The following is an 11,379-nucleotide window of genomic DNA, read 5'->3' as shown; positions in this document are numbered from 1 at the left end:
CATCCTGGTCTTTCAGTGACCCTGTGAATGTCCTAGACACATACGTACCTTATAGTCCCACCCCAGGAGCCTTCACCTCCACTCCACAGCAGGCAACCCCTTCAGTGGCTACCCGCTGGGCCTTGTCGTCCATGCCTCCTTCACCCTGACATTTGAAACCTGGGTGTCCCATTTTGTGGCTACAACACTCTTCTTTGTTTGCAGCTTCCCCTCAGCCTCGTTCCTAGCACCTCTGCTCATCATCTCCTGGGGACCTTGAGTGTCCTGGTCCCCCACTTCCCCTGTCCTTCAGCCTGTGGTTGGGTATATAAGTGCTTTCACCAGCACTCAGCAGCTCACCTGGCCCCTCATTCTGCAGCACCTGTCTCACCAAACTCTGCCTGGATCAGCCTACAACTCCCCTCTCCCCTGCAAGCTATGGAGGTGAAGCCCACATGGTGTGGATTATCGTCACTCCAGATGGAAGGCCTTACAGCAACTCCCTTTCCCTGCAGTAGCTATTCCAAACCTTCCCCAGTCTCAGCAGGCCTCACCCTCCTTTTGCTCAGCAGATAACCTCCACTTCTATGTGGCCTGCTCCCAGATCAAGTCGAGAGGGAGAGAGAGAGAGAGAGACCTTTCAAAGCCACCCCATGTCCCAAGGTTGGATCCCTTTCCAACCTCCTCCTAACCAACCTTCAACTGGATCTGAACATGTGTGCTCTCCTGGGCGCCCGTCCCTGCCCCTCTCTGCTCTCTCTGCACGACTGCATTTCTCTGATAGTCTGACTGCTATGTAGAAGCTGAGGGCTCTACCTGAGGCCTGATTCACCCCTCAAGCTTACAACTCAGTCAAACTCGGCTCCCACCTACATGCACTTCAAACCCAACACGTCCCAAATCAGTCTGCACCTTTCCCCCCAAACATGCCTCTTTCATCATCTTAGCTCCAGGTATGTCAGCACCCAAGACAAAACCCCAACTTTTCTCCTCCTTACCTCCCACGTCCAACTAACCATTGAGTCTAGATGATTCGCTCTTCTATATATTTTTCAAACCTAGCCCCTCTTCTGTGGACCTGTGTATATTTTTAGCCCTGCCTAGACTATTGGCAAGTGTGGTAGATTGTCTCCAAACATAGCCGGCAACACCAGCCCCCAGCCTGCATGCCTGTGTGCAGTTCCTGTCGTCGGGAACGGGATCACTCCCTTTCCTGAGTCTGGGCTGCCGGTGAGTTGCTCTGCCCAGTACAATGCAGTGGAAATGATGCTGTGTGGCTTCCAAGGCTAGGCTTTTAGAGACCTCATAGCTTCCAGTTTTGCGTTCTCAGATCTTCCCTCTCCTCTGCCTTGCTCTGAGGAAGTCTAGGCTAGACTCGGGTGATTCATGGCATGGTATCCGAAGCACTGGCCACTCCTTCTCTCTGGCCTCACTCCTGTCACAGCATGGCGCTCTCTGGGCTCTGTGGTTCCAGGCTCCTGGAGGTCCTCTACGCTAAGTTTCCTGTGTCTAGCCTTTGCTCCCACATGGTCCCCAGTGTCTGCGATGCCCTTCTCCCCCTCATTCTTCAAGACTCAGTTTAGCACCCCACCCCGAACCCTCTGACCCCAGGCCCTGTCACCAGGACTCTCAAAGCACTCATGGTGCACCTCTCATCTCAGCAGAATACCTGCTGCACCTGAACCCCAGTTTCCAAGTCAATTTTCCCAATGATTGGAAGCTACTGAAAGACAGGATTGTATTATTTCCCTTTTGATAATCTCCAGTGCCTTGCACATGGTAGACACTCAGTAAATGTTTACTCAATTAAACAAAATTAGCTAATTCTCTTTAGCCAATACCATCTTGGATCATCTAGTCTCATTCCATGACTGGTATTCCTGCCCTAAGGAGAGCGTGAGCTCCTTGAGGCAGCAACCTTTTCTGCCTCTTACACCCACAATAGCACAGTGCAGGGCATATGACAGGCCAACTCAACAGACTATTCGATTCTGGCCTCAGGGTCTGGCCAGCTGATTCTGAGTTTCTTTCATGGCACTCACAGGTATGAAAGGGTGTCCGGTCAGGCAGGGAGCGGGTTTTCCTCCGGATAGGCAATGACTTTTCCATCTCTTCTTTCAAGATCATCTTTCCCAAGTTGGAAGTAACCTGGGGAGGAGGAAAGGTAGATAGATTCAAGACTTCGATAGTCATTTCTCATCTCCAAAAGGTTCAGAGTTGGGCATACTGCAGCAGGAGTGGGGACAGATTTCCTGAGTAACGGGGCCATGCCCGGGGGCCCGTGGAGTCTGTCATCTGGGTCCGATGCACTGCCACACTGTGTGCAAGGAGTCAGAGCCACACAGTGGAACTCACCCCAGTGCCCTCCCCATCCTAGGTCATGATGCCCAGAGCTCAAGCCCATGTCACCATCAGCGCAGCCTTTGTATTGACTCCCAACACGGTCTCTCCTCCCCTGGAGACCAGCAGTATGCTCTCTCCCTTCTCCTCTTTCCATGATCTACTCAGCCTTTCCGTGCCTTTGACCCTAATATTAACCACTGTTCCCCGCAGAGCAGCATGAAGTCCTGGGAAAGCAGGGGGATTCCTCACAGGTTCCGACCAGGATGCTGTTCAGGCAGAGCCCATTTGGAATGGAATAGCGATGGAACCAGAGTTTTTGTCCCCAGGCAGATACAGTGGGGCTGGGTGGAGGGTATGGCAATGCTACCTTACTGAGTTCCTCCCTCTGACGCTCCCTGAGAGCCTTCATCTCGTCCCCGGAGTCATCGTCTTCCTCCTCCTCCTCCTCCTCTGCCCCCCTCCGCGATGCCTTCCGCTTCCTCCATTCTGTCTCTGGGAAACAGGGGCAAAAGCAGGCACGTCAACCAACCATTCGCTTAACAAGGATTTACCTGGTGCTGACTGTGTGCACGGCATGGGCTGCACCTTAAAGCAAACACTACAAATTATCTCTACACAATCAAGTAAAATAATGGCAACACCGTCTAGTCTTACAGTGAGGCTGTGTAGGCAACACACACTCACACAACTTAAATTCATTGGGAACCAAGACCTCGTCTCATTTTTCTTTCTCTTTTCCAGAGCTCCTTTCACAGCACATGGGACTCAGTGGAAGTGTGACAAATGTCTGTTGAGTGGTCAAATAAATGAATGGAAATGATGAATGACTAACAAACAGGCCCACTGGCACCAGAGCTATAGGAATGCAGGGATGGGTAAGCAAGAGGCCTGCAGGGTTCACTGTAGGATATAGGGCGGAAGTGGGGGTGGGCTCATGAGGCTTCAACAGGGGCTGTGAGGCGGATGACCCAGCCTCCCTTTCCCTTCTCCAACAGTTGCTCCTACCCACAACGGCCAGCGATGGGGGGCATGGCCAGTAGTCGGTTTCAATCTTGGCTGGCTGGTTGGGGTCAGGGGGCTGGGCTGCAGGGAACTTGGATGATTCAATGATGAGGTCCTCAATGAGATGCTTGCTCTGAGGGCTGCCTCCCGTGGACTCTGCAGGTGGAGGTCAGGGTCAGCCTATGCATGCCTCCAGTCCCCAACTCCCTCACCTGTCCCCCGTCACACCTGTGAGATTGTGGATGTGAAAACAACTCACAAGGGAGAGCACAGGGCATGGTAACATGCTGTGAAGGACAGTTGTTCTCCTATCCCCTCTCAGCCCTCGGCACAGCCTCCCAGAATGTGACCTGAAGGGGGCCTCAGGTGAGTCAGGGGAACCTCACCTCTCTGCTTGTAGATGGGTGGCTTCTTGTAGATGTTGGAATCTGGGCGGGTGGTCTCTGTGGGGAGGGAGCAAGAGCGGATGAGAAGGAGGATGTGTTGATGGCTGGGGAGGCTACGTCAGGGATGAGAACGGAGACAAGTGGGATGGGAAAAGGTAAGAAATGCATGGGCTCCTGTCAGTCGCCAAGACAGAGCCTGACTTCCTGGAATGGTCCCTAAGGGGTTGGGCATTTTTGTAGTTTTCTGATTGGGTGGGAAGGAAGATGCGACAGGGCCCATCATCTTTGGGAGCTGTGCCCAGGGTCCGGGGATCAGGGGGTATGGCCAGTTCTGAGGGAAGTATACACCCCAGAGAGTGGGGGGCTGAGAGCAAAGGGCTTTAGGTTCCTGAAGGAGAAAAGAAGTCCTAGGGAAAGGATGCAGCCAGGCTGACAGGAAAACCTACCAGGATGGTGGAAATGGGGCAGGCTGGTCCGAGGGGTCCCAGTGGTTCTTGGGGCTGAAGCCTGAGAGATGGTTCCAGGGGACCGGCTGTCTGCCCACACCTGCACAGCAGAAGTGGGGTTTACTGCAGTTCCCAGGTCCTCCACCATCTCTGTCCTCCCACCCTACCAGCCCACACACAGGCCCCCAACCTCAGGGCAGAGGAAGGGTATCCAAAGACTGGACCTGCTGATGGTGCCTGACCCAGGAGAAAGGGTTACATGAGGTCCTGGGTCAGACAGACAGATGGACAGAGCTGGACAGAGGCAGAATGAGGTCCACTGATTCCGTCATCCCCTGGGCTCTGCAGAGCCCTGTCTGGGTGCATGTGGTGGAAAAAGGTTGCACTTGTCAGAGGAGGGCTAGGCAGGTGTCAGGTGTGGTACAGACTCACCTCTGGGGAAGGTGGCGGAGATGTGGATTTGGGTGACAGAGAGCGCTGCAAAGGAGAGGAGCTGGTCAGGGTCACAGGGTAGGATAAAACCCTCATCCTTAGACCCCCAGAGGGGCCACTGCATCCCCCACCCAACTCTATACCCTTGCCTGGCAAATATCTGGGCCACCTCTTCTCTTTCAATCCTCGCCAGTTCCCAGCGCTAGCCCTCCATCCTTCTCCCTTCTAGTACTCTCCTGGGTAGAGTCCTAAGTCTTTCCCTAGGACACATCAAGAAGCCACAGATCCTGGAATAGTGTGCTTGTGCTTTGAGGGCCAACAGAAAATGTCTGTGGCCCTGTCCTCAGAGCCGGTAATGAGTGGAAGGGACAGACCCACAAGCATCCGGGATGGAGTCCAGGCTCCTGGCCGGGTATTTAAACCTCCCCCTAGTCTGGCCTCATCTTACTGCTCAGCCATGACATTATCCCATCTCAAGCACATGGTGTGTGTTATCTCATGCACCGACTACCTGGTGATGTGGATGGGCAGAGGTATCACCTATGTTACAGAAGGGGAAACAGAGACCACACCATCACACAGGTCACTCAGTTTGGATTTCCGGCCTCCAAGTTCAGTGCTAGGCGTTTTCCACAAATCTGCTGTCTTTCTGCCCATCCACCCTTTCTCCTACATGACCCCTCTGTGCTGCTGCCATTCAAACATGGCCTTTCCTGCTCCCTACATGAGCTACCCTCCAGCTCATCTGCCTACAAACACTTGGTCATCACTGGTTGATTCCCGCGCACAGTTCCCTTTCTTGTTTTGGAGTTTGGCCTGTAGGAAATAAAGCATGACAGAGATTCTGCCTCCCAGGCCACGTGTCTGGGGGAGCCCTTCCCCTAATTCCTGTCTAAGAGGAAACTCCCCCCACCTCACCTCCCGGCTTCTGGGCAGCTCCACATGATCCAGGAGAGAATAGGTAAAGTGGGGCTCGTAGATCATGAGGTCAGGCCGCTCGATGTCCAGGATGGCCTTGTCCTTGGGGATGGCGGCCAAGTCCTTGTAGCCCAGCACCTGATTATCCATCTTGGCCTGAAGAGAAATGGTGCCGATGGAACAGACGAGCCGAAAGGCTCACCTGGGATCCTGGCCTTACAAGCCAGATGTGCAATTTATCAGAAAGAAAATGGGCAGCCCTTTTAGCTGTCAGCTCCTATAAGTTAATAATTCCATTATTTAATTTTAAGGGTTTAGAGTGTCACCTTAAAAGACGTAGTCTTTCACCAACCACTCTGGGTACAACAAGACAGATCAGGAGAACGGGGGACGGGGAACCGCCTTTGGATTTTGGGGTTCTCTTTGCCCACCAGCCCTAGCAGGACCATCACAGGGAGGCTGAGTGAAGCCGCCCAGCAGTGAGCATGTCCACCCCTCCCTCCTCCCAGTCTGAGGGTGCTGGTGGCCAAGAGGTACTCACCACGATGCTGGAGGGAGAGCCCGGAACACTGGAGTCTCGGGAGGAGCTCACGCTCCCGGGGGAGGTGAGTGGTTGCTGGGGAGAGTGAGAAGGCGGGCGTGGGAATGTGCGTGCGGGCGAGGGCCGCGGGCAGGGCTCTCCAAAGGCGCAGGACCCGCCGCAGGAGGGTGGTCTAGGGCAGAGAGGACTCCCTAGGCCTCTGGGGCCCCAGGGTGCGGTGCTGCGGGCAACCACCAGGTGGCACCATCGATCCCGACCTGACGCTCGGCGGGAAGCCGGGCCCCACCCACCCCGAGACCCAGGCCCTCAGCTGCCCAGGCTTGGGTGCAGCCCCGCGCACCTTCTGCAGCCGTTCCATGCAGTAGGGAGATGGCTGGTCGGATCACTCGCAGATCCCTGTGTGCGAGGGGAGACGACCTGACGTCAGGCTCGGCCCGGCTCCTGGGCGCTGCGCGCTCGTGGCCGCGAGTGTAGAAAGGGCGCCCCACTGGGCTGTAGCGTCGTCATCCCTCGGTGACTCTTCAGGCGGCTGGCCGAGTACAGAGCCTGGAACGGGAGGGAGAACGTGCCAGCCCGGCTGTGCAGCCGGGATCTAAGCAAGCGAGGGCTGGAGCTGGGTAGCCCCTCGCCCTGGGCCCGGGCTCCCGAGAGCAGGGCGGAAGGGCGCAGGGCTCTCCAGGACTCAGGCTTTCCATTCGCTCAGCCCGGGGAAGCAAGTGTGCCTGTGGACCGGGAGGCGGGAAAGTGGAGGGCTGCACTTGTTTTTGTGCCATTGTTCTTTGGCTGGAAAGGAAATGACGGCAGGGCTCAGCCGTCCGGGTGCTGCGGTTACATCCCTGTTCGTCCCACCTGCCCTGCCCCTGGGCTGCAGGCCAGCCTCAGGCCCAGGTTCTCACCCCCCTTGGCTTCTGTCATGCCTCTCTCCTTGGCTCTGTGCTGGGCCCTCGTCCCATGCGTCCTCCATCTACTGTCCACTGTGCAACCTCACTCTCATAACCCCAGGAAGGCTGAACACAGAGGGACTTAGTAATGCCTGTGTGGTGGACACACGGGCAAGAGAGGCCAGAAAACGAAGCCAACTTAGGGTGAAGTGGTCAGGTCATTGGCTGGGGGCTGCTGCTCTGCCACACACACCCCCTTTCCTGCCTGGGGTCCCCATCCCAACTCCCCCCAACCCGCCAAGTGAAGAAGGGATTGGTGGCCCAGTGCCTGCCTGCCCCTGTACAGCAGTCAGTCTCACTCACTCACTTGCAGACATTTGGTAAAACACCCTTTGGGGCCAAGGCCCCATCCCATCTGCCCACAGCCTCCTCAGATGCCAGTGCTGAGGCTGCTCTCTGAAGTGCTACTTCGCTGCAGGTTAGTGCCCCCTGGTTCAGCAGGAAGGCATCCTGGTGGGCACTGCTCTCCCTTTGTTCCTAGCGAGTTAAGTCCTGTCTGCTGCAAGAGATTATGAGTTCTCTGGGACCACAATCCATGTCTTCTCCTTCCTCAGACCCTTAGTAATGCTCCCATCCCCACCCCAACCCCCAATACTGGACACATAATAACCATTCAATGAATGCCTGGCTGGGTTTCCAGTGTGATGGTGGCAGTAGGACTGTCTTTCTGTCTGCTGGCAATATGCCATAGAGTGAAGAGAAATGATGGCTACAGAGGTATAGGGAAGAGGCAACATAATGTAGTGGTTAAGAGCATGGACTCTGGACAGGAGATCCTGGGGGTAAGTACAAGACTGCTACTCAGAAGCTGTGTGACCTTGGGCAAATTACTTGCACTCTCTGTGCCTCGTGTTTCTCATCTGTAAAATGGAGATAGTGTCATAGGGCTGCTCTGAATATCAGATAAATTATAACATGTGAAATGTTCAAAACATTATGAAGTCTATATAGAGTGTTAGTTGTTATTATTTCTAGCTCCACAAGGACTAATGAACTTAGATGGGTTTTCTATAGCCATTCTTTGTGACAGAGAGTCATGAAAGACTGAGGTCATTGGTGCTCCCAATCCTATCACCTATTACTTTGTATTAGGCCATTTTTCTGCTTACTGTCTCTCCGCCACCAAAACCACCTGCTTGCTGCAAAGCCAGCCCTCACTCCCACTTCCCTGCTTTTGCACATGCTCTTCCACTATTCTCTGTCCACTATTCCTTTCCTCCCAGATCCCACCCATCCTTCCAGGTCCATCCTAAACCCTCCTCCCCTGGAAGGCTTCCCCTACTATTCTAGTCCTCACCCTTCTCTGAATTCCAGTGAGACTTAAAAAGAGAACCATGTAACTTAGTCTTTGATTATATGTTGCCTGACATAGGAACATATTTTTAAAAATTTTTTTTGCTAACTAGAATGACTGCTAATTTCTGCGGACAAAACCAACAATAATAATAGCTATCATGTTTTGCATGCTCATGCTAGGTACTTTGATAAACACTTTACAAGCATTATTTTGTTTCATCCTCCCCAACAGCCCCATAAGGTAGACCAGGTTTGCAGATGAGGAAACTGAGGCTCAGAGAGCTTTAAAAACTTGTCCAGAGTAATGGAGCTGAAAATCATTGTATCTTTGGCATTGCCATGATTCAGAGTGCCTACCGAATACTGTGTCAGGTACATCGTGAGTACAGACTAGAACCTGCCACATTTCTTAAGTCTTTTTGGAATTCTAGAGCCAAGACTTCTCCAAGACAAGACTCTGGCCATCAGAGTCACACTAGGTATTTGGTGTCCATGGGGAGACTCCGTTCCAGAGCTTCATCCTTCTCCTATCTTCTTAGCACTCACTTTGTAATACTTTTTAGTAGGTGTCTGATGACCAGAATAAACTCTAGTACATATTCAAAGCGCTGTGAGCTCCCTCTCACTCCTCTCTAATCTCTACTTTATTAACGGTCATTGTCAAACTAGTTAGACACTTGGCTTAGCCCTAGAGGCAAACACTTATTTATCTATCTATCCATCCATCCATCCATCCACCCACCCACCCACTCAATCATGTATTGTTTTATCCATCCATTCACCAGATACAATGACCACGGAACATTATTCTGTGATAAGTCTTCTGGAGAACAGAAAGATGAGTCAAAGGAGCTAGCTGCCCCTCTAGAAATTATATATATATATATATAATATATATATATATAATACATATAATATAGATAGATAGATAGATAGATAGATAGATAGATAGATCTAGATCTATCTATCTCCTGTGCAAAGCAAAAAATTACATGTGCCAGATAAGATAGCATAAGGGGCTGCAAGAGGTCACAGGAGAGAGAGGATCACTCCTGCCTGAGGTATTAAGACAGGAAAATAATAATGGTTTCTTAGGGGTGGCCGGTTAGCCCAGTTGGTTAGAGCACAGGCTCATACCACCAAGGTTGCCAGTTTGATCCTCACATGGGCCACTGAGTTGCGCCCTCCACAACTAGATTGAAACAACTACTTGGAGCTGATGGGTCCTGGAAAAACATTGTTCCCCAATAAAAAATTTGTTTACTAAAAAAAAATGATGGTTTCTTAGAGGAGAAGGTATATGAGGTAGGCCTTGAAAGATGCTCAGTCTGAGATCATGCAAAAGCTGAAAAAAGGATTCTTGAAAGAGAAAGCAGCATGAGTGAAAGTGGGGACACAGAAGCACTGGGCCTGTTGCTGGAACACCGTGTATGGCTGAATTGTAGAGCTCATGAAGTTGACATATGTTTGGGGCATGGGGGTGGGGACCAGACTGTGGAGGCCTTGAACACAGATGAAGGGATTTAGATTATATTCTGTGGGCAACGGGGGGCCATGGAATGCTTAGAAACTTTTTGTAAACAAGGAAGTGACAGATGCAAGCAGTGCTTTGGGGAAATGAATCTGGCTGTGGCCTGAGAAGTGGATGCACAGAAAGTGGCTATCCAGAGAGAGACTAGCTGGGAAGCTACGGCAGCAGTTCAGGGGTGAGGGGGACTGTGAAGGTCTCGATTTGGGCATGGGTCCCAAAATGGAAAGGGGCAAATGGGAGAAATCCTAGAGGCACAATGTACAAATTAGGACTTAATCTGAAGAATCCCAGGAGAGGGGTGGTTGGCAAGCCCAAGACACAGGAAAAGAGGACGCAATGCATCCCCTTTTCCTGAGGTGGGTGCAGGAGGTGAACAGGTGGGAATGTCCAGGGGAACAGGAGGTTGAGGGAGGGGCAGGCTGGAAATAGAGACTTGGGAGCCATTTGAGCTAGCGATGGGGGTCTGCACATGAGGTTGGCAAGGGAGAAAGAATGTCAAAAACAGCACCCAGGGAAACACCCGAGGGACTAGGGGAAAGAAACAGCCAGAGATGGCATGAAAGGGACGGGAAAGCCAGATGGGCAGCAACTTGAGGGGCAGGGAGAGTGTCTAGTGATTCTTTTTATTTTCAGAAAAGGGCTTGATACACAGTGAATGTGCAATAAATGCTGAGAGAAAGGAGGGGCGAGGGAGGGAAGAAGGGGCTGAGAAAGAATGTGGAGAAGCTAAGCGTCCATCGCCCAGAGAAGGCCAGAGTGCCGCAGGGAGTGATAGCTCGCCCGTGTGGATGTCGGGGCCAGGTTGGCCTCTGAAAGCATCTTCAGAGGAATAGTGAGGCCTCCTTGTTAGGGATCACAGAGCAGCCAGGCTTGGCCAGGACACATAGATTGGGGGGTGGAGGGGGGCGCACTTCTAAGAAGTATGATAGTAAGGCAGGACAGGGCTAGAAAGAGTGACTTTAGAGGAAGGGAGATTGGCTGAAGGTTTTTAAGGAAAGGGGAGACTTGACATGTTTGCAGGCAGAGGGAAAGGTAGAGAGGAAGAGATGATGGTAGCTGGAGAGAGGGGACACCTGGCAGGAGCCCCGTTCAGCGGGACAGAGGGATCCGACCTGTGCCCAGGTAGACGACTGGCTTTGGAAAGGAAACCACACTTCCCAACAAGGAGAAGATGGGGTAAGAAGCTGGGTGACCACATACAGGGTCCTTTAGCGGGGTCAGTGCCAACTGGGAGGCTCTTATTAAAAGTGAGAGATAAGGTCCCGTGCAGGTCTTACAGGTGGGTTAGGCAGAGGTTGAAGAGAGCAGAGAAGGTTTGGAAGGATCATGGTGAGGAGTGTGGGTGGCTGAGCAGGTTGGGGAGCACAGAGAGAGCTTCCACATGTCCTGGAGGCTGGGGCTGCACCTGGGTGGCCCTGGCACCCTCTCCTCGAACATCCATTGGGGTGGGGAGGGCACAGTGAAGCAATGACTGCCTATCAGTGGTAACTACCCAGGCAAGGAGGGAGAGGAGCCACGTCACAGGTGTGCACGTCATGCACTGAGACCCACACTCACACGTGCA

General features: G+C 52.7%; 1 protein-coding gene across 8 annotated transcripts in view; it reads right to left on the bottom strand.

Annotated features, from left to right (window-relative positions):
- Positions 1 to 1,824: 1,824 nt before the first annotated feature.
- DMTN (dematin actin binding protein) overlaps positions 1,825 to 11,379 on the bottom strand; it is a 21,175-nt gene continuing 11,620 nt past the window's right edge. For 7 of the 8 annotated variants that reach the window (XM_019641913.1, XM_019641912.1, XM_019641916.1 and 4 more), the window contains 9 exons: positions 6,388 to 6,593; positions 6,048 to 6,122; positions 5,507 to 5,662; positions 4,589 to 4,633; positions 4,157 to 4,256; positions 3,711 to 3,767; positions 3,328 to 3,480; positions 2,690 to 2,814; positions 1,825 to 2,127 (listed from right to left, as the gene is read on the bottom strand). In XM_019641913.1, the coding sequence (XP_019497458.1) occupies positions 1,840 to 2,127; positions 2,690 to 2,814; positions 3,328 to 3,480; positions 3,711 to 3,767; positions 4,157 to 4,256; positions 4,589 to 4,633; positions 5,507 to 5,662; positions 6,048 to 6,122; positions 6,388 to 6,405 (1,017 nt within the window). In that variant the 5' untranslated portion in view covers positions 6,406 to 6,593 and the 3' untranslated portion in view covers positions 1,825 to 1,839. The remainder of the gene's footprint in view (positions 2,128 to 2,689; positions 2,815 to 3,327; positions 3,481 to 3,710; positions 3,768 to 4,156; positions 4,257 to 4,588; positions 4,634 to 5,506; positions 5,663 to 6,047; positions 6,123 to 6,387; positions 6,594 to 11,379) is intronic. The other variant, XM_019641920.1, reaches the window with a different exon arrangement.

This window comes from Hipposideros armiger, unplaced genomic scaffold (genome assembly GCF_001890085.2).
Source record: "Hipposideros armiger isolate ML-2016 unplaced genomic scaffold, ASM189008v1 scaffold_64, whole genome shotgun sequence".
NCBI lineage: Eukaryota > Metazoa > Chordata > Mammalia > Chiroptera > Hipposideridae > Hipposideros > Hipposideros armiger.
The sequence above is the reverse complement of the archived record's forward strand: the minus strand, read 5'-3'. Positions and strand labels throughout refer to the sequence as shown.